This window comes from Amblyraja radiata, chromosome 5 (assembly GCF_010909765.2).
Source record: "Amblyraja radiata isolate CabotCenter1 chromosome 5, sAmbRad1.1.pri, whole genome shotgun sequence".
In the NCBI taxonomy this organism is placed as follows: domain Eukaryota; kingdom Metazoa; phylum Chordata; class Chondrichthyes; order Rajiformes; family Rajidae; genus Amblyraja; species Amblyraja radiata.
This window is the reverse complement of record NC_045960.1, coordinates 33,076,704-33,100,353: the sequence shown is the minus strand read 5'-3', so window position 1 is coordinate 33,100,353 and position 23,650 is coordinate 33,076,704. Positions and strand designations below refer to the sequence as shown.

General features: G+C 44.6%; 1 protein-coding gene across 1 annotated transcript in view; it reads left to right on the top strand.

The window, feature by feature from the left end:
* The window catches only part of LOC116973171, a 36,365-nt gene that overhangs the window by 616 nt on the left and 12,099 nt on the right, over positions 1-23,650 (top strand). Inside the window, exons 2-3 of the mRNA XM_033020974.1 lie at positions 18,571-18,706; positions 22,042-22,220. Coding sequence (XP_032876865.1) covers positions 18,571-18,706; positions 22,042-22,220 — 315 coding nt within the window. The remainder of the gene's footprint in view (positions 1-18,570; positions 18,707-22,041; positions 22,221-23,650) is intronic.

The following is a 23,650-nucleotide window of genomic DNA, read 5'->3' as shown; positions in this document are numbered from 1 at the left end:
CATTCTAGAGTTCCAGCATTGGCGTTTGTTGATTTTCGTTGCCTTGTGCCAAAGTTAGACAATAGACAATAGGTGCAGGAGTATGACATTCGGCCCTTCGAGCCAGCACAGCCATTCAATGTGATCATGGCTGATCATCCACAATCAGTACCCCGTTCCTGCCTTCTCCCCGTATCCCCTGACCCCGCTATCATTAAGAGCCCGATCTAGCTCTCTCTTTAAAGTATCCAGAGAGCCGCCCTCTGAGACAGAGAATTCCACAGACTCACAACTCTCTGTGAGAAAAAGTGTTTCCTCGTCTCCCTTATTCTTAAACTGTGGCCCCTGGTTCTGGACTCCCCCAACATCGGGAACATGTTTCCTGCCTCTAGCGTGTCCAAACCCTTAATAATCTTATATGTTTCAATAAGAATCCCTTTCATCCTTCTAAACTCCAGAGTAGGTTGCATTGTTTCAGTTCCATGTGGACATGGGTCTGATTCTCTTACCCATAACCAGCGAGTTTAGGGCATCGACAGTTATTAACTATATAAAACCTTTAAATATTTTATTCTAGTTTTCATTAGTTATCTACATTTTATTGAGTTTGGTGAAGTACTAAGGGAAGCGCAAACCAACAGCAGCTTGCATTCATTCATAACGCACCTCTAAAGTAATGGTCATGTGTCTTAAGTGATAGGATTACAATTAGGCCATTCCACCCATCAAGTCTACTCCGCCATTCAATCATGGCTGATCTATCTCTCCTTCCTTACCCCATTCTCCTGAATGAATCTTTTCAAGATGTTTTACTTGCATTTGGTAAGTCTGCAAGTAAATGCAAATTATTGTCTGCAGATTACTGGCCAATCTTACAGAAAAATGCCCTAATACTTGAAAACACTTTGGTCTAAAAGTTATTCAGCTCCCAATAAAAGCACATTAAATTGAATCTTTTTGGTGTGTCACCATCGCATTCCTTTATCCCATTGCAATATTTTTTTATTAGCGTGATGAACCCTATACAACAGAAAAGATCATGCAAGTAAAAACCCTTAAGTATTTTCATTTATCCATTCCTTTCACAGATGCTGCCTGACTCCCAGAGTTACTCCAGCACTCTGTGTTTCACTCAAGATTCCTGCATCTGCAGTTCATTGTGTTTCTTTTTCTTTCGCTGGTTTTGTCTTTTGCAGAGTTAATGGAGGATGTTGACTGGGCTGTGGATTGCTAGAGGGATGGCAATGAAAGACATGGAGGGAGACCAAGGGAAGATTGAAGCCTGGGAGCTATTGCAGGCCTGGGGAAGTTGAGAGCTGAGCAGAAAAGAGAAGGGTGCAGTGTTAACAGTGTTTTATGTAATTTGATTAGCAGCCAGAGTTCTGAACTAATAATGTGTAGAAAGGAACTGCAGATGTTGGTTTACACCAAAGATAGACACAAAATGCAGAGTAACTCAATGGGTCAGGCATCACCTCTGATAGTCCTCTCAGACTGAAGAAGGGTTTCGACCCAAAACGTCACCCATTCCTTTTCTCCAGAGATGCTGCCTGTTCCGCTGAGTTACTCCAGCATTTTGTGTCTGTCTTCTGAGCTACTAATCTGGAGAATGAAAATAATGAAAGCCACATGCTGTAACTCAGAAGTAAAACAGAAAATGCTGAAAACATTCAGAAGATCAGGCAGCATCTGTGAAAGTGAAACAGAGTTAATGTTTCAGATCGGAGACCTTCATCGGAACTGTGACCTTTATCGTCTATTTCTCTCCTCAACATTCCATTTAAATTTTGAAATAGTTATGTTGAAATAGTAATGGAATAGTTATGATATCATTGCCTTTAATTATCTCTACTTGCATTTTGAACTCATTTTATTGCGTTGACTATGTGTTTTCTGGTCTCTTTCCTAATCAGCTCCGTACACCTTGCTCATAAACATTCATCCCTCACATTCTCTTGCTGTTCATGATTATGTTATAGGTTCATGACTATCCTTTTCACTTTTATAGGCATTCCTTTTCCTTCTCTCCGGAGATGCTGCCTGACCCGCTGAGTTACCCCAGATTTTTGTGTCGATCTTCGGTGTAAACCAGCATCTGCAATTCCTTCCTACATATTTTATCTTCCTTTCCCTCTTTATTATTCTAAGTATATCAATGTTCCACCTCTAATCTTTGGTCTCACTTATTATCTTTACCTGTTGAGGATATTCTTCTTTTGTTGGCTCAAGGTGGAGGATAGTTTGCTTCCATTCCACCCGTGGCAAAGTCTGCAGGATCCCCTTTGACTAATGAGGTCATCAGGAAACCTGCAGACGCAGTCACAGGAAGGGCAGGAGATGGTAGATAGGTAGTTTGCAAGATAGCGTGCAGCTTGCTGTTACTTTATGCTGAGCTTGTATGTACCCCTGATAGATGGCATTCAGCACCATCTTGAATCTCCTTCTGCTTCTCAATGGGCAGCAATTTCCATGAATCTTTAAGTATGTTATACTGCTACAAAAACATTTTGAGACCATTCTTGAATTATTTCCTCTCCAACGGATAATCTCTTGCAATGGCTGTGGACTAAAATAGTAAGATTAAACGAGAACTTACCAGTTTGAAGTTTGATCTGTATTTTATGAGGAGTTACGATGAGGGATTACGTGAAGACCCCGTCCAGCACGCATGCGCGACATACTTCAAAGCAGCAGTGTGGAATCACAGAAAAACACAATAATTGAAATAAACATAGTAAAGATAAGGAGAACTAAGATACCAGTTGATCTCTATAATTGAGGGTGGGAGCGGAGGGCACGTAATCCCTCATCGTAACTCCTCATAAAATACAGATCAAACTTCAAACTGGTAAGTTCTCGTTTAATCTTACAATTTTACTTCGGAGTCACGTGAGTGACTACGTGAAGATTTTAAAGCTCTGTGATTTCAAACCGTGTAACAGCCCATACTTCACTCGCTGCCGAAGTCATCCAAGGGAGGAAGTATGTTATCGTAATCAAACATGAATCTGTTTGTAAAACAATAATGGTATTATTTGAAAATAATAACAAAGAAATTAATGCTCCCCCTGGCTTAAATTATATATTTTTTGCAGCGTCTAAAATTCTCTCTGCAAGTGAAACAGGTTTTATAATGGCTTGTTGTAGAATGTTTGAAAAGATCTTTCCATGGACCACCCCGCTGTTACCAGGGTAGGTCCAATGGCACATCCATACTGTTAGCCGCCGACGTGGATGCTGCCCTGGTGGAGTGAGATGTGTAAATATCGGTATCCACTCCAGCAGCTCCCAATACCTGTTTGAGCCATCTAGAGATGGTTTGACTCGGTACCCTGACCCAGTGGCTTTTTTTGTGGCTGACCATCGTGATTTTTGTCTCCCTCGGGAATTTTAGGTTGTGTTGATATATTGTAGAAGGTGAGTCATGACACATAACGGTGGTCAAGTGGGTACGCCCGGAATTCCATAATGAGTCCTGAAGTTCCTGGTCTACTCTGTTTTACCAGCTCCTGAATGGTGAATGTTATTTGGTCTGATGTTACAACCATATTGTCCAGTCTGAGTAGGTAAAAGGACTGGTCACTATGCTGAGACTAAGCCATCAGCATGGCCATATACAGGGTAGCTGTTTTCAGAGTAAGGGATCTGGCTGATGGCCATCCCTTAGGTATGTCAGGACAACGCTGACATCCCCAGATCTTGGTATATCTAGGTCTAGGGAGTTTTGAATAGAAGGTACCTCTCATTAATTTGGTCACCAGTGTATGAGACCCTATGGCCTGTTTCCCTTGGTGCCTGTCTAAGATAGGCTGACAGTGCAGTTCTAGCACATTTGATAGTGCTATAGTTCAGACCTTCATCCTGGTGAAGGCTGGCCAGGAACCCCGGTACATAGATATGGTGGTTTATTCATTTCTTCGGTTTCTGGTTCCTTGTCTGTCGGGGTGGTGTTGTTGGGGGGTGGCGCATTTTCCATGGGGCCCGCTCTGGGCCCTGTCCCGAAAGACTTGCGGGGATGGTATGCGGGCCCCGAGCTTTCACCAGTATCATAAAGTAGACGCCTACTGGTGGTTGCGTAGAGGTACTGCCATCTGGGTTTGCGTGGTTTGCTCGTTCCAGGTCCTGCCCCCATGAGTCCAAATGCCTTGGATTCTTTGTCCAGATTTTAGGCTTGATTTGGTAATTCTTTGCCAAATAGCAGGATCTGTGGTTCTCAGGTCAGCGTTCTACACAGTCCTGCGAGTTTTTGAGGTTGAGGGCAGGTCTTATGACCTCCTTCCGGAGGTTGTTAATCGCATACTGTGTTGCACAGTAGAGCCAGGGTGATTTGGCATGTCAACCCTGTCCATGGAATGAGCATATGAAGTGATAGCCGACGTCAGGGGTTTAAATACCCTGCTCAATGTACCCCCAGTAATGGCTGGCACATTGAGCAAATGCAATTTTGGGGAGGCGTGATAAAGTCCAACGCCTCAATGACTACCTGTCTTGGAAAAGTTTAAAGGACAGGTAGTAAGTTGGCCGCCAGTTTAGGCTGTAACGGCCGTCCCGCTCGTGGTGTTGCCACGTAGCGATTCACCACACCCAGCAGCTCTTCCTGGTCCTGTACCTCAAGCATACTCCCGATTTTGTTCAGCCAGTGACCCCTCTTCTTGACCAGCCCAGCCCTGGTCGCCAACGCTCCCCTCTGTTGAGGGAGATGCGATGGCCAGTGCTGTTAGTGCACTGGAGCGGGAGTGTTTGTGCTCCCTTGGCGAGCTTCCCCATCTCCCGGAGCAAGTCTCGCTGGAGCTTTTGCTCCATGAGCCTTTCCATAAGTCTTGAAACGGTCACTTTTAGCCGCTCTCGGGCGGGAGTACCGTGCCGGGCTCTTCTGAGTGAACCGGCCGGTCCGACTTCCGTTGTGCCTTTCATCCAGCCCACTGCGGTTGGTCGCCAACGTTCCCTTTTGAGCTATGCTAGCGGCGCTGGGCTCGGCTCGGAATGCTGTCGGTGACTGTGGACCGCAGCGTTGTGCGGTCCAGGTGCCGCCGGTCGCCCCCCATTGCTGGAACCCTCCTGGTCCATAGCAGCCCGACGGGAACGACCTTCCTTGGTGTTTTCCCTGTTCCATTCCTATTTAAAAATAAAACAGAACAGGGTTTCGAAAACACCATGTCCTCAGAGTAAGATTTGCTTACCTGAAGGTCCGTTTTCAAATTGTTGCGGGAGAGCTCGTACTCCCGTCCGTCGCTGTGCATTGCGTGAGACGCTATGTCGCACATGCGTGCTGGACGGGGTCTTCACGTAGTCACTCACGTGACTCCAAAGTAAAATACCTGTCAAAGAATGTTGCCAGTCCATAGGAGACAACTGAGGGCTTTGGTGCTGGGGATGGTAGCCATCGAGTGGAGAATGACATGGGTTTGCATAACCTGCAAGGATGTTTGGATGATTTTGCATATACAATGCTGTTGGTATCTCCACAGTGCCTTGAATTCCCTGCTGTCTCTGTTCATGACACAGAGGGCAACACAATGGGGCAGCTGGAAGACCTGCTGCCTGACAGCTCCAGAGACCCAGGTTCAATCCCAAACTCGGGTGCTGTCTGTGTGGAGTTTGCAATTCTCCCTGTGAATGACTAGGTTTCATCCCACATCCCAGACATCTGGGTTTGCAGCTTATCTGGCTTCTGTAAATTGTCCCTAATGTGTGTCGAGAGTTGATGCGAAAGTGGGATAACCAGGAAATAGTGTAAATGGGTGATTGATAGTCAGCATGGACTTGGTGGGCTGAAGAGTCTTGTTTGCATGCTGCATCTTTAAACTAAACTAAATGCATACTGGGGGGCAGTGGATGTTATGATTGTCTGCTAGACAATAAGATTTATGCAGGGTCTGAGATCTTTATTTTCTATTACTGGATAACCAAAACCTACTATGATGTACTGGAGGTGATTAGATTCATCATAAATGAAATCTCAGCTATTAACATTTTTTTTTAACTTAACAAACCCTATGATAAAAGTTCAAGGGGTTGTGGAATTTCAACTCCCAGGGTTGTGACTATCCATATTATTTACCCATGAAATCTATGGATCCTGAGTGATCGAGCCTGGAACCTCACTTCTTGGATGAAGGGAAGGGATGTAATGAATCCAGGTTTTCAAATAAAGGCGGCATAATAAATTCTGGGAATGACAAGTGTGGTTGCAAGGAGATGCTGACAGGCTAAATAACTGGACAAAGAACGGTAATTGAAGTGTAATGAGGGAAAATGTGAGGTTATCTAGGTTAGAAACCTAGAAACATAGAAAATAGGTGCAGGAGTAGGACATTCGGCCCCACGAGCCAGCACCGCCATTCAATATGATCATGGTTGATCATCCAAAATCAGTACCCCCTTCCTGCTTTCTCCCCATATCCATTGATTCCGTTAGCCCTCGGAGCTAAATTTAACACCATAAGAGGAGGTTGTAGCTTGTTGGAGAATAAATGTGCATTTAGAACATAGAACGACAGTGCATCACAGGAACGGGCATTACAGGACAGTACATCACAGGGAAAAAATCATAAAACCAAGGTTTCCCTGCGGTTGCCGGAGGTTGCAGGTAGTGGAAGCAGGTAGGGAGACTGCGTAGGAAAGAACTGCAGATGCTGGTTTAAACTGGAGATAGACACAAATTGCTGGAGTAACTCAGTGGGACAGGTATCTTTCTAGATGTCTTCTGTTGAAAGTTCTTTGACGAGAACATCACCTTTGTTTCTCCTTTTTAAGGCTGCTCTGAGGTTTGGAGTGGAGTGGAGTAGTTCCAATAAAACCCAAACTGAGCCGTTGTGAGCAGACTAGACACAAAATGCTGGAGTAACTCAGCGGGTCAGGCAGCATCTCTGGAGAGAAGGAATGGGTGACATTTTGGGTCGAGACCCTTCTTCAAAGAGTCTGAAGAAGGGTCTCGACCCGCAACATCACCCATTCCTTCTCTCCGAAGATACCTGTCCCACTGAGTAACTCCAGCATTTTGTGTCTATCTCCAGTTTACACCAGCATCTGCAGTTCCTTCCTACGTAGTAGCGAGCAGGCTAATTGGATATTGAGTGTTGTTTAATAGCACTGGGAATGAGCCATCACTCTACTGATGATTGGGAGTGGGCTGATGGGATAGTGAGTGGGTGAAGTGATTTGTCCTGCTATTTGAGAGCACGAAGTATCAAGTCAATTTTCCACGGTGTTGGGTAGATATTTACTTTGGAGCTGGGACAGTTTAGTTAGTGTCTCAGTATCTCATGCGTCACTCTCCAACAAAGACACTCAAAATAGACGGTACTCAAACTACCAACAATCCTATTGTGAAAGACATGGTGTTTGGCAACATTCTTTCTCACAGACTGACTAAGGAATTTTCTGTGGTACATAGTTGCAGCCCAGAGAGCAGATAGTCACATGGCACCACTAAGGGACTGCTTTAAACCAGTCATTATTTCTGAATACATGACAAATTCTTCCTGGAGTAGGTTTTTAAAGAAAGACGTCAAAGCAATTGTCAACTTTTGTACTTCACAAAGTCCTCAAGATACAATCTATGAATCCTAACCGGTTGTCAAGCTGTGGTGTTCTTGTTCTGCAGGTTTGTTGGTGCACCCTCCTTTCTCCATAGCTGTAGCAGTCAAGCAAATTCTTCTGTTGGACTAGACCAGGGGTTCCCAACCTTTTTCGTCCCGTTTACCCCTGGCAACTTTAATAGCACATAACAATATTATTTCACATAATTATGAATAACTAATGATGAACTGATACCGGTTTACCAGAACCAAACACAGTCAGTCAATGAGAAAATATGTACAAATCCAGAATCAACAAATTTACCCCCTGGGTAGGTGACATTTACCCCCTGGGTAGGTGACATTTACCCCCTGGGTAGGTGACATTTACCCCCTGGGTAGGTGACATTTACCCCCTGGGTAGGTGACATTTACCCCCTGGGTAGGTGACATTTACCCCCTGGGTAGGTGACATTTACCCCCTGGGTCAGTGACATTTACCCCCTGAGGGTAAATTTACCCCAGGTTGGAAACCCTTGGTCTGGACACAAAAAGCTGGAGTAACTCAGCGGGTCAGATAGCAGGTGACGTTTCGGGTTGGGACCCTTCTTCAGACCCGTTTCGGCATCTGCAGTTCCTTCCTACACATTTCTTCTGGTGGTCTTTCTAATATGATGTCCTTCAATAAGTGATATGCACCTTTGTGAGCTTGGACATTGAGTCACCACTCTGGTCAATCTGCCATCTGTCCAATGTAGTCTGTAGAAAGGAACAAAATACTGGAGAAACTCAGCAGATCAGGCAGCATCTCTGAAGGAAAGGAATCGGTGATGTTTTGGGTTGAAATTCTTCTTCAGTGAGAGTCGGGGGAGAGGAAAACTAGAGGTATGAAAAGGTTCAGAACAATCACAGCCAGCACCGATGGCCAAGGAAAGGTGGAGCCCACAATGGTCTATTGCTGGCTGTGGAAGAGGTGATAATGAAGAGATATATGGATGCCAACAGTAGAACTAGGGTGGGGGAGGGCCGATGAGAGAGGGAATGCAAGGGTTACTTGAAATGGAGAATTATTGTGTCCACAACTCATCAATGAAAGTTATTGGCATCTTTGTTGTGGTGCCTTCCTTACTTTGGCCATCTCCAGTTGTCCATTCTTTTGTGCTTCTTGTTCTAATGGCCTTTCTGTTCTTAGGTACAGAGTTCTGCTTCATCCATTCACATGTCTCTGCAGAGAGCAGTTTATCAACCCTCGGGATGAAATATTGTGAATGGGTAGAGAGCTCTAACTCACATTAGCGCGTTTTGGTAGGCCTCACTGTGTTCTCTCTTTCCCATACCCCGCAGAAAGAGATTTGATTTATGTCTGGAACGAGCAGTCAGGATTTTGAGAAGCTCACTCGGTTATCCACTGTGAACAGAGGCCCATTATCTGTGATCAGCAACTCAGAGTTGCCACGCCAGACAACAGTCCTTTGAACCTGCAAATAACTGTCAATGTGTCTTCTAAGAAGTCTCTCTCCCAGAAATTTGGAAAATGGTCAGATATTACCAGATCCATTTCCCATCTGACCTGACCCTTGTGTCTGGATTGTTGAGAATAAAGCATTTGCTACAGTTGGCTATTTTCTAGACATCAGCAGATATAAAGCCTATGCAAATGTTCCTGATCTCCCAGTTCATTCCTGGCCCATAAATACTTTCTCTTTAGAGATACAGCGTGGAAAGGGGCCCTTCGTCCCACCACGTCCACACCGACTAGTGATCTCCCCGTACACCAGCACTATGCTACACACTAGGGACAATTTACAGAAGCCAATTAACCGACTCGGTCACATGAAGAACATACAAAATCTATAGGCACAGCACCCGTGGATAGGATTGAACCCGGGTCTCTGCCGCTGCAAGGCAGCACTGCCACTGCGCCACTGCGCCACCACTTATTCCACAGAAGCAACCATTTGCCCCAGATGGGAAGACTGAGCATGTTGTTCATCATGTTTACAGTGCTCGTCAGGCTCATGATAGCCATACCATGTCATCCATGCCATGTTATCCTGTCTGAGCTCCTACATCTAGATTTTGCAATGGCCACTTCTTCCAGATATTTTTTGATATCCCATGGAGCTTATCTAATTGGCTTCATTCGTCCTGCTGCCAACCTGACCTCTGTTGGTGAGAACTTCAGAAGGCTGATCCCTTCAGCACTCCCTCTAAGGACCTCTTCCTTGGGATTGTTGTGGAGCACTCTGCCTTCACGGAGGTTAGAAATGCTCTTGAAGCCTCCACCTCCCACTAGCTTTCATTTGTTCATGATGCAGCAGGACTGCAGACATTTGATCTGATCTTTTGCCTGCAGCATCACTCAGTCTGCCTAGGCCTACCTGATCTCCTAGTTGTTAAACACTTTAACTCCCCCTCCCATTCCCACGCTGACCTTTCTGTCCTGGGCCGCCTCCATTGTCAGAGTGAGGCCGATGGCTAATTGAAGAAACGGTGCCTCATATTTCACTTGGACAGCTTACAACCCAGCGGTATGAACATTGACTTCTCTAATTTCAAGTAACCCTTGCTTTCCATCTCTCTCCATCCCTCCCCCACCCTAGTTCTCTGACTAATTTCACTGTCATCCTACTTAACCTTTACTGATTCTATGCCTCATTGTCAGCTTTCCCTCAGCGAACAATGAACCATTCTACATTTTCCTTGTTCATCGTCCCCTTTGATCTGAGTTTTCACTCCATACACATCCACATCTCTGACTCCCTCTCCCCTGACTCTCAGTCTGAAGAAGGGTCTCAACCTGAAACGTCACCCCTTCCTTCACTCCAGAGATGCTGCCCGTCCCGCTGAGTTACTCCAGCTTTTTGTGTCTACCTTTGGTTTAAACCAGCATCTGCAGTTCCTTCTTAAACACTTTGATCTGTTGCCATTGTTCCAGGTTTGATACCATTGCCTATTGAATGCCAATTGGATGTATCTGCCAGAGCTTAAGATTACAGATCGCTATAAAATAAAATAAATATTACAACGTTTACTTGTTCCTATTTGAACACCAAATCCAAGATGTTTATGAAGAGCATTTTGGAATATTGATGTGCTAATCTAGAGCCTAGCTATCTGTCCTGTGATCCATCAGTTGTATTCATCTTTATTTTGATTGAATATTGTGAGTTGATACAACTGGGTGGATACCTGCCATTTCTGTTCATAGTTAAGATTCAACAACACTGCTCTGGTTATTGAGTCCATCGTCAACCTGAAAGGCATTATTGGAGGATTAGAGAAATGTTGAAGACACGGAAATGGGCCTCTTCAGACCTATCCATGCTACCTGTGATCCCTATCTATGCTCACCTTATTTTCCAGCAGTATGCCTGCATCATTGTGCACTAGGCATTGTAGTAGATGTTCTTGTTGTGAAGCATGGGTGTGCTGATGACATGGCTCATGTTAGAAAATGGGATGAGCACTATACATGGTGAGACACTATCTCTAAATTTTAGACCATTCATCTAAATTGGTTGGTAATCAGATTGTCTTATGACCCCCCCCCCCCACCCTGCTCCCTTTTCATCCATGCAGTGTTTCAAGGTAAGACTCTGCACCGAGCCTCTGCGCCCACACTCTGCGCCCACACTCTGCGCCCACACTCTGCGCCCACACTCTGCGCCCACACTCTGTGCCCACACTCTGTGCCCACACTCTGCGCCCACACTTGCGCCCACACTCTGCACCCAGCCTCTACACCCAGCCTCTGCACCCGGAAGCACAGTCACAGTAACTTGTCCACATTCTCCTCATTTAATTTGCAGGATATTTCCATGCTTTTAAATTTAGTTTAGAGATACAGTGTGGAAACAGGCCGTTTGGCCCAACGCATCAGCACTGACCAACGATCCCCACACGTTAACACCATCCTACACACACTAGGGACAATTTACATTTTATCCAAGCCAATTAACCTACAAATCTGAACGTCTTTGGAGTGTGGGAGGAAACGGAAGATCTCAGAAAAAACCCACGCAGGTCACTGGGAGAACCTACAAACTCTGTACAGACAGCACCTGTAGTCATGGTCAAACCCGGGTCTCTGGCGCTGTAAGGCAGCAACTCTACCGCTGCGCCACCATGCCTCACTGTGATTCTATTTCTCTATGTTTGCACTTACAGAACAAATTAATTTTAATGCTGTATGCTGCATGCCATGATTTAATCTCCAGTCATTTGAGAGAATGATTGGTATCTGAAATGACTGAGTGGGTGCTGGTAGCTGAGATTCTCACAACCGTTAAGAAATAGCTAGGCAAGCTCTTGAATAGAAGTCTATGGCCCAAGAGCTGGAAAATGCTATTAGTATAGGGTATCCATAGTCAGCGTGGGCATTGTGGGTCGAAGGGACTACTTCTCCGCCATAAGGCTCAATGACTTGATAATGTGGATGGCGAGTCTATTCATTTTGCAGTAGCTATTAGCTATCAGATTGAAGCATGAGGTTTGACATGAATCACCAACAGGTACAATAGGAATGTTGATGAACTTGTACCTATTGATTGGATCCATTGATTATCTCTGACATTTTTGCTAACTTATTTCAGGGGCTGATTAGTGATATGTTCCAAAAGATAGACACAAAAAGCAGGAGTAACTCAGCAGGTCAGGCAGCATCTCTGGAGAAAAGGAATAGGTGACGTTTAGGGTTGAGATCCTTCTTCAGACTGTGATTTAGGGGAAAGGGAAATGAGAGATTATAGATGGTGATAGAGCGATATGCATATAGAACAAGTGAATGAAAGATATGCATAAAAGTTACGATGATAAAGGGAACAGGTCATTGTTCACTGTGGCCTAGATGAAAACGAGCGACAGACAGCGAGAGTCAACAAGACAGCTGTGAAGCTAGTACAACGACTTGGGTGGGGGAGCGATGAAGAGAGAGAGAAAGCAAGAGTTACTTGAAAATAGAGAAATCAATGTTCATACCACTGGGTTGCAAGCTGCCCAAGTGAAATATGAGTTACTGTTCCTCCAATTAGTTTGGCCTCACTCTGACAATGGAGGGGGGGCCCAGGACCTAAAGGTCAGTGTGGAAATGGGAGGAGAATTAAAGTGTTTGGCAACCGGGAGATTAGATAGGCCCAGGCGGACTGAGTGAAGGTGTTCAGCGAAATGATCGCCCAGTCTACGTTTAGTCTAAGAGTCCACAATGTGACCAATGGATACAGTAGATTAGGTTGGAGGTGCCTAACCTGAAAGGACTGTTGTGGTCCCTAGACAGAGTCAAGGGAGGGGGTATAGGGACAGGTGTTGCATCTCCTGCGGTTGCAGGGGATGATACCTGGGGTGGGGTGCAATAAATAAATTGTATCAGTTTCCCAATACATTTTTGTTTTATAAGATGATTTTTATGCTTTTCCATGTCGCTTGGGAATAGAGCAGACAAGACAATGGCTCGTGTTCATCTGGTAGCTGAAAGCAGAAAGCTGAAGTCTAAGAGGTGGCTACCAACAGAAAGTGACATGCATTAACTGTCTCGAATTGCCACAGAAACCACAAACAGTACGCTCTGCTGATGAGAGACAAAACCACAATGGAACAAAAATGATGTAGGATGGAAAATACCTAACCAATATAGCCCGAGACAATGTGTAGGCTTTCTAAATGTGATTTATGTTATATAATTTACAGGCTTGCCTTTTGAAATCTTGATCTGTTAATAACGCTATTTTAGCTTTCCAGAAGAAGGGACATTTCATTGCGTTTTGGGGCTATTTGTGCAAAAGTTAGATTATGTCATACTACATAATGCAAATTGCAGAGAGAAATAAAACAATGGAAAATAGTAAGATTAAACGAGAATTTACCAGTTTGAAGTTTGATCTGTATTTTATGAGGAGTTACGATGAGGGATTACGTGAAGAACCCGCTCAGTGCGCAGGCGCGGCATACTTCCAAGCAGCGGTGTGGAATCACAGATAGACACAGTTATTTTGAAGTAAACATAGTAAAGATAAGGAGACATCAATTTATTAGTTTGATCCATATAATGAGGGTGGGAGCGGAGGGCACGTAATCCCTCATCGTAACTCCTCATAAAATACAGATCAAACTTCAAACTGGTAAGTTCTCGTTTAATCTTACTATTTTACTTCGGAGTCACGTGAGTGACTACGTGAAGATTTCAAAGCTCTGTGATTTCAAACCGTGTAACAGTTTCATTTCACTCACTGCCGAAGTTCTTGAGGGAGGAAGTGTTATCGTAATGAACCAATGAGTCTATTTGTAGAAAAACACAATGGTATTTTTTAAACAATAACAACAAAGAATTAAGTTGCTCCCCTGGGCTTAAATTAAATATTTGCAGTTCGTAAATCTTTACTGCAAATAAACCAGGTTTTGCCAACGGCTTATTATAAAATTTCTGAATGGTCTTTTCCCTTCCCACCATCCTGCTGTAGCCAGGATGTGGTGTATAGGCATGTCCATTCTTTAGCCGTCGACATGGATGCTGCCCTGGTGGAATAAAATTTGTACATGTTAGTGTTTATCCCAGCAGTTTCTAGCACCTGCTTGAGCCATCTCGCAATGGTTTGGCTCGTACCCCACCATAAGGTTTTTGTGACTGACCCACAAGGCTTTTCATCTCCCTCGAATATTCTGGTTGTGTCTATGTAGGATAGTAGGTAGGCCATGGCGCATAACCGTGGTTCTGGTGGGTAAGCCACGACTGGATTAGGTGTTCCTGGTCTGCTCTGTTTGACCAGTCGCTGGATAACGACAGATCTGGTCTGGAGCTGTAATCATGTTGTCCAGTCGCAATAGGTGTAGTGACTGGACCCTCTGAGCGGATACAAGTGCCATCAACCTAAGCGTCTTTAGTGTAGCTTGCTCGAGGCCGGGGGATCTGGCTGGTGGCCATTCCCTGAGATATGTCAGGACCACACTGATATCCCAAATATGGGTATACCTGGGCTTAGGGCTTGATATTGTAAATGCCCTTCATCAGTTTTACCACCAGTGGATGGGATCCCATCGCCTGTTGTCCTGCCGCTGGTTTGAGATAAGCAGAAAGAGCACTCTGCGCTGTGTTGATGGCACTGTAGCTGATCCCTACATCGTGGTGTAGATGGCCAGGAACTCCAGTATGTTGGTGGCTGTAGCTGTTGCGTATGTTGTCCATGTTTCCTGGCAGTACTTCTCCCTTTTTTGATGCTGGTTAAGTACTGCCTCTTGGTGGATGTTCGAAGGGATGCCGACATGGTGGTGATGGTTTGTTTGGACAATCCCAGTTCCAGGTAAGGTCTGTTCAAACTTGCAACCCAGGCGTTTAATTTTCTCATGGCATGGGTGTTTAGCTTACCTGGTAGGTAAGTAGCTGATAGCCAAATATGTCTTTCGACATACCATTGCCAAATCATGTTGACCAATTTGTCGCATGATAATGATTTTATGCCACCCATATGGTTAATATAAGCCATCACCGTAGTATTTATCAATTTGTAACCGAACATGCAAGTGCTGCATATTAGATACATATGCTTTTAAACCACAAAAGGCGCCCAACATCTCTAGATAGTTAATGCCCAGTGTAAGTAGTAATGATGACTCTAGTTTAGTCCATCTACCACTTGTGCTGGATATGGAGTTAGTCGCTCCCCAGCCTTGAGCACTGGCATCTGTTTGAATAACTAAAGTAGGGTTAGTGATAAAGATAGGGCTGAAACTATGCCAAACGTTTTCTGCCCACCACTGTAGCTCTGATATTGCTTCAGTGGATAAGTTCATGACACGATCATAGTGACCTGTATGTCGTTTTATTGCCCGTACCTTTGCTCTCTGTAAATTTTTTGATAGTGCAAAGGTCCGAATTGTGTAGCCGGAAATGCTGCTACCATTTCCCCAATTACTCTTGCTACTTGTCGAATAGTTGGTCGCTCGTTGACCATTAATTTGTTGCATGATTGTGCTAATTCAACCATTTTTGCCTTTGGCAAGGTAACAGTCATATGGACTGAGTTAATTGTGAAGCCCAGGTAGTCCATGATAGTGGATGGCTTCAACTTAGATTTATCTGGATGTAGGACGAACCCCAGAGTTTCGAGGAGCTGTTTTGTAGCTGATACTGCTGCCACAGCCAATTCCATCGTTTTCCCTACTATGAGAATATCCTCCAGATATGCCATGACAATATGTTTTTGTTTTCTTAGTATTGCCATGGCTGGGTTCAATATTTTGGTGAATAATCTTGGGCTGAAGTTCGCCCATAGGGCAATGCTTTGTACCATCCAGATAAATTTTAGGTATCTGCGATGATCCTTGTATATGGGTACTAGATAGTAAGCATCTTTAAGATAAATGCTTGCCATGAAGTGTCCTTTGGAATTCAGTTGTTTGGCAGTAACATATGTCTCCATTTTGAAATGTATATACTTAACAAATTTGTTTAGTGAAGTTAAGTGAATGATGATGCGACAGATACCATCTTTTTTGGTTTTAGTGAATATATTCGATACAATTTCCAAAGGTTCATGTTTGGTCTTTTCGATGACCCCCTTTGTGATATGTCTCACCAGTTCAGCTTGTCCCTCACGTTTCTCTTTGACGGAGGGAGTAATACCCTTTGGGGCCAATGTTGAACTGGTGGCGTTTTTTCTGACATGAATTGTATTTTATATCCTGTAATGTTGTTGAGTATATACTTGTCACTCGTGACCATACCCCATGCTTCTTTAAACAAGTGTAATCTCCCCCCTGTTAATAAAGCACCCTTATTCTCTATATGCTGGTAGGGACCAGACCCACCTACCTCCATGGTTATTGGCGATTCTGTTTCTTCATTTTCCAGAAGATTTTGTTCTGACATGCTGGCGATGTTGGGGGGAGGCGCATTTTCCAGAGGGTCCGCTGCGGGCCCTGATCTGAAAGATCTTTGGGGATAATGTGCGGACCCCAAGCGTTTACCAGTCCCATATTGCGGACGTCGACTGGTGGATGCCGTGGGGTGCTGCCACTTGGGTATCGGAGGTCTTGGTTTGCTCGTCCCAGGACCTGCCCTCATTAGGCCGAAGGTTTTTGATGCTTCCTGCATCTCCTTCAGTTTTTATTGAAATCTTTCCCAAATAGCAGCGCGTCCGTCTCCGCAGCTGGGGCTTTACACAAGCCAGCAAATTTGGGATTGAGGGCAGGTCTTATGTTTCCCTCCAGAGATTGTTGATCTCAAATTGTGTGGTACACATTAATGCCAGCACATCCTGCTGGCAGGTATCCATCTCCGTGGTCTCCACGGAACGAGCAAAGGCTGTGATGGCTGACGTCAGGAGCCTTAGGATCCGCTGTAGCTTGAGTTCTTGGGTCTGGATGTGTGACCCACATGCCCCCAGATTTGGCTGTTGACACTTTTTACTTTGAGGGCCTCACCGTTTTCTGGTGCTGTGTTGTTTCAGCACCTCAGCGAGCACCTTTTCCAGTAATGGTTGATGCTGGCCGCCATTCTTGGTTCCAGCAGTGCTCCAGCCCGTGGGGTTGCTACAAGCAGTCCATCACACCCAACAGCTCTTCATGTTCCTGCACCCCTGGCATACTCCCGAATTCGTCCGCCTGCCCCTGTTCCAGACCAGCCCAGCCCTGGTCACCAATGCTAGCCTCCAGTAATGAGGGAGCAGAGGGCAGTGCATGAGGCACTGTGGAGGGGGTGCCTGACCTCCCTCCGCGAGAGCGCTCTTTCTGCGCATCTCGCTGGAGCTGCTCCAATAGCTGTTGGATGCAGCTCAGGCGGCTGTCTCTCTTCCATTTAGGTGGAGACATGTCCCCGTCCGACGAATCGGACGCCACCGGCCGGATGCCTGTTCGGATGGCTAGACATCCAGCCCGCAGTTCAGGCACTAGCGGGACTGGGCTCGGCGTGATGATGGGGATAGCGGGGCGACCGGTAATTGTTCCTACCGCATGTTGCTGCCCCCCCTGCAATGGAACGCTCCTCCGCTGGAGTCGAGCGGGGGACAGGTTCTTCTGGAGCTTTTGCCTTGTAGTAGCGAGAGCGCCCCTCAAGCAGCGCGTCTCGCAGGCACTGCTCCGTGAGCCGCTCCAGCGGCTCAGGCGGCTCTCTCTCCCCCCGTGCGGGTGGAGAGACGTCCCGTCCGAAATCGGGAACACCTGCCGGATGCCTCTCGAGTGGCTATGCGTCCAGCCCGCTGCTCAGGTGCTAGCGGGCTGGCCTCGGCACGGTGTCGGGGAATTACGGAACACCGGGTAACGCTCCTACCGCCTGTTGCTGCCCCCCTCCCCAACGGGAAAACGGGGGACAGTTTTATCCAGAGCCTTTTTCTCTGCCTGTAAAAAACACAAGCAGAAAAAGGCTCACCTGTAAAAGAAACCCGACCTCAGGGTACTCACCTGACGGTCCGGTTCATGCTGTAACGGGACAGCCTACCTCCCGTGGCAGCCGCTGTTGCACTGCTGGCGTAATGCCGCGCCTGCGCACTGAGCGGGTTCTTCACGTAGTCACTCACGTGACTCCGAAGTAAAATTGGGGATTTTTGTGCAAAGGCCACATATTTCTCTCTCTTCTACATTCACCTGAAATATCAAAGCAGCAAGGTAACAAATAATGGCCTACAATGGACTGGTATTTTGATATTTCTCAACCACACGCGAGTGCTTGTAAGTCTTGCTTCCGCATTACTTAAAGGTGATCAAGTTGATCTTAAATAGCACCGCTGGTGGCGGAACTCCTACCAATCCACTAATCTGTTGACGACCCAAGCACCAAATGGAAACGGCTCTAGAAGGAGAACTGGGGCAGATTTCTGCCTCCAGAAGTGGGAGTATTGGGGCATGTAATGAAAGTGGCAGGACAGTATGTGGCCGGAGATGGAGGCAATTTGGGACTTAATTGTTTGCAATGTGCAGCAGCAAAATCATGCTGGACCTTTATAATCGTGAAGATATTCTGGAGTGCATGCACCAATGTGACCATGTTATTTTTCAGTGTTGGTAATCCTTGTGCATTTTTACTTTGTACCATTCTGACTGCCGCATACATTTCTAACATTGCTGCTTTTTTTGTTTTTTTTAGGACATTCCAAGGAAAACACGTTACCTGTACCGAGAAACTTGCATTTCTCGTCACTAAACTTGCAGAATGTTCTCCACTGGGAACTGCCTACACGGAGAACAGCTGGGAAGCAACAGTTCAGCGTGCAATATAAAGTGTAATTTCTATTCTCATTCATTCATTGTTATTTAGAGCTTAATGCGACTGCTTGTTCCAGATTTCCAGCAGTAGTTCATTTTGCTTTTCAGTCCTTTGTCGATTTTGATGGTACTCAGCTTTTTTTTTTCCAAGACGCTGCCTGAATGCTTTTCTGGCGTTCTCTTTGATTTCAGATGTTCCAGCAGGTGCAGTGTTCTGTATCTCACAGTTCCAGTTTGTTTTGTTGTTGTTGTTTGTGCTTTTTCCCCCTCTCCTCTGTTTCCCCCTATTATACCTCCTACAGACAGATTAGTTAGTCGTAGAGTCACAGAGAGTTATAACCTAAATTCTTCACTCTCTCAATCAACACCAATCTGTGCCATCAACTTTCTACATCGACTTATCCCAAAGACTTGTGATCATCCAGATTAGAAATGAAAAACTTTTTTTAAACTTTCATATATCTGTGTGCTACCATTGTTTTTTGGATATTCCCTAACATCCTCAATAAATTAATGTCATTATTTTATTTTTTTCAAATTAAGTATTTTAGTAGCTTCCTGTTCTGTCTCTGTACCAAACTGTACATTTATTCACCACATTGTGACTGAATGGAATTCCCCAGGTCCATTTTGCAAAGGTCACTGCCTTCAGATAGCACGATAAATCATCTCATGATCCAAGACTGATTCCAATGTACTTTTTGAAGTTGTGTGCACTGAACCTCATTGCACCATGTGTCCCTTCTAATTATTACATTTTTAATGTTTTTTTTAAATGAATCAGTGAGAAATGTAATTTAGCAAATCTCGAAACTGTTTTTAACAAGTGCCATGATTGAAAAACAAACTGAATATGAGTGGAAAGTGAGAGTTATTTTAACTCAATTATTCATAAAATTGAATCCAGCATCTTTATTGAGGAATTTACATTGGTTTGGTTAACCACAATATTCAGCCTTGTGCAAACAGACTTCATTGTTATTAAATTATATTCAATAGCTGCTGTGAAATGTGATTTTTTAAGCTGCCTTGATCCACTATATTGGAGTATCGTTTTGTCTTTAAATCCTGTACTTTCAACTTCTGAAGGATGAGAAGTGCCTTAATTGTCAGTGTTCACTTTAAATGTGGTGCTTCTTGTATTATGTGTTTGGAAAGGATTAGAATTAGAAAGACACCACTGGAGTGAAGTTCTTTTTTTGCAGTGACACAGTGGGATTATGTGAAAATATATAAAAGATTAAATAGCATGTTTGCAGTTGCAAGTTCTCGTAGGATTTTTTACCTGAGTGACCCACGTGTTAAACGCTGAAGTAGCACAGATATTTTACATCAATGTGCAGAAAATGCCCTAAATTTGTCTTGTTCAGCTGAATTTATACCCTCAACCCCTGCTGCTCTAATTTGACTGAAAATATCATGTCTGGTTTTCGCTGTATTGTTTTAAGTGCCTTGAATGCCTTGGATGTCTCAATCACTATAATGAGCCGAATGGCCTCATTCTCCTCTTATGACTTATGAACATGAGTTTAAACTTGAGTTTTGTTCAATTTAGAGATGCAGCATGGAAACATAGGCCCACCGAGTCTGTGGTGTTCACAATCACCCTATCTATCCTACACACTAGGGACAATTTGCAGAAGTCAATTAATCCACAAACCTGCACATCTTTGGAATGTGGGAGGAAACTGGAACACCCAGAGAAAGCCCATGTGATCATGGGGAGAACATAAAACTCCATGCAGATAGCACCAGAGGTCAGGATCGAACCCAGGTCTCTAGCGTTGTAAGGCAGTAACTTTACCGCTGCGCCACTGTGCCGCCCACTGAGTATTAAGCCAGCATCTTCTTTATGGGCCTGATCCACTTAGGCGACTCTTTAGGCGACTGCCAGGGACTAGTTTTAATGGAGTTCACCTACGACACCTGGCGATAACCTACGTCAACCTACGACAACTTACTGCAGCTAAAATTATAGCCACTGTCGCCAAAACATTTTTAACATGTTGAAAACTTTGCGGCAGTAGCCTGTAGTCGCACAAACAATCGTCTGTGGGACAGGCCCATTAGAGTCCGTTTGCCCCATATCCAACACATCCAATATCTGTTCTGGTAGTTTTATCATACCATGGGAGATAAAGAACCTTCATTGGGAGATTCAAAATTGTTAGAATTCAGCTTTGGAATTGAAATAAATCAACAAACTGCTGTTGCTGGAAATCTGAAATAAAAGAGAAAATACTGGCAACGCTCAGCAGATGAAACTGCATCTGTGGGAGAGTTTCTAGTATATTCTTATTTTATGCTGGATGTGAAGTATATAAATAACGGAGGACTTAAATTGTTGGTGATTTTAAAATTTTATATTTGTGCTAATTATAAATGTCGTTTGTGGGCTTAGATTAATTACCATGTTCAGTCCATGTAATCACAGCAATTTCCTCTTATTTCCTGAGCAAGTTCATTTTTTTTCTTGATTATGGTATAAACCACTCAAAGGAAAAAAACCCATGTGCTGATAATAGTTCCCTTTTATTCCATCTGGGTATTTGAAACAGAGATTATAAAGGTTAAATACCTTGGAACTTAATTCAATATTCCTCTCAAATTAATACCCATAACCTGCACTGAGATTTGGAGGCAGTTTGATCCCATTTGATAATTTTGAACATAGCATTTTCAGTTTAATCAACATCTACCTGACAACCTAAAAGTGAACATGTCAATTGTAATGTTGTTTTTTCCACGGTAGTTTTAAGATTCGTCATCTTGCTTTGTTAGAAATTTGTTGTAAGTGAAGTGTCATAAGCACATTCCCATAATTTTAATATTTACTCACTCTTCTGATTGATCTACTATCTACCAGTATTAGTCCTACAGGATGGAAATAGATGCTTCAGCCCAACTTGTCCATGTCGATCAAGATGCCCCATCTAAACTGGTCCCACTTGCTCACATTTGGCCCATATCCATATATCTGTCCAAATATCATTTAAATATTGTTGTTTTATCCTTCTCAACTACTTCTTATAATAGCTCATCCATATACCCACCGCCATCTGTGTGGAAAAAGTTGCCCCTCGGATTCCTATTAATTTTTTCCCTTCTTATCTTAAACCTATACCTACACCTTCCAGTTCTTGATTTCCTTACACAGAGGGAAAAACTCTGTGCATTCACCCTATCTATGATTTTATGCAACTCAGCCTCAGCCATGTGTCACTGATCCTGTGGGTTATATGTATCTAACTGGCAGGTGGCCCAGTATACTCTTCATACTTCCTCATACCGGGGGTGACATTACAAATGCGGTATTTGCCAAGGTTATTAATTGTGTGATTTTCTAAATCAGGTATGGAGAAAAAGATTGGAAGATCAAAGCTGAGTGCCAGAATATCACAAAAACATATTGTGACCTTTCAAATGAAACGGATTATTACAAAGAACATTACTATGCCAGGGTAAGGTCTGTTTCGGAAGCAGGCTTTTCAAATTGGATTAAAAGTGGAAGATTCAATCCAGAAATGGAAAGTAAGTACAATACTTTGTATCTCCCCAGCTGAATGCAACTCATGGAAAATTGACATGAATTGCACAAAAACAGCTTTGTATATAATTTGTAGCGACTTTTAAATTATCCCCGCCTTATGATTCAATATCATATCCGGTTCTTTATCTTTAATGTTCCAATGCAATTCAAACAAAGTTATTCATATTGATTTTAAGAGTTATTTCCTTGTGTAATAATTGTCAGCATAGAAAGTGTTACTTGATTACTGATACAGGTTTTTGCTGATTTGGTTGCGACTGAATAGCCCACAATAAATGCGCGACCAATATCAATGATAGTCCTCTGTAGAAATATCAGACATGTCTAAAGCATGGTTGCTTTAAAATTCAATGGCATATTTGCCACACGCCACCTTCCATGCTATTATAACCAAAGTAAAATTAGTGATTCAGTCTAAATCTTGATAAATAGAATAGAATAGAATAGAATAGAATAGCCTTTTATTGTCATCCAGACCGAAGTCTGAACGAAATTTAAGCAGTCATACATATAATACAATACAATAAAAAACAACAATAAACACATATTAACATCCACCACAGTGAGTCCACCCAACATCTCCTCACTGTGATGGAGGCAAAAGTCTTAGGGCTGCAGTCTCTTCCCTCCTCTTCTCCTTCTGCGCTGAGGCGATACCCCCCGGGCGATGTTAAAACCTGTCCTCGCGGCTCAAACACCGCGGCCCGGGGTAGTCGAATTGCCGCTCACCAGACCTGCTGACGCAGCCGCTGGCCCGCGGCCGAACCCCCGGTCTCAGGCCACCGCCGCCAGAACTGCCGTCCCAGCCCCCGGAGCATCGTTCCAGCCCCGAGCCGGATCGCCCTCACGTGAGTACTGCCACCGTCTCAGCCTCGCGCCAGGCCGCCGCTCCTCCCTCGGGCCAGGCCGCCCCGACCGGGCGCCGCTCCTCCCTCGTGCTGGGAACGCCGTACCTCCCCGAGCTCGGCTACTCCGACGGGAGCACCGTTCCTTCCTCGGGCCGGCCGTCACAGCCCCTCACGGAAGCCCTGTTCCAGCCCCGAGCCGGGCCGTCCTCACGGGAGCGAGCTCAGTGCGAGTCCTGACTGGCTCTGCCTCCTGAGCCTCGAGGTCGCCAGCTCCGCCATTAGGCCTCAGCGCAGACGGAGGCAGAGAAGGGGAATACGACAAAAAAGTCGCATTCCCCCGCAGGGAGAGACAGCAAGCCCCGTTTCAACCCCCCCCCCCAAAACACAAACTAAAAACCAAAACTAGACTAACCAAAACGAAAATAAACAACCCAAAAAACACAAAACAAACAGGACTGCCGGAGAGCCGCTGCAGCCAGAGCCGCGCCGCCACTAGACTGTGGCGGCGCGGCTTCAGTGTAAGAGTTCACTGTGTACTATTTGTGATAAATCCATTATATTTA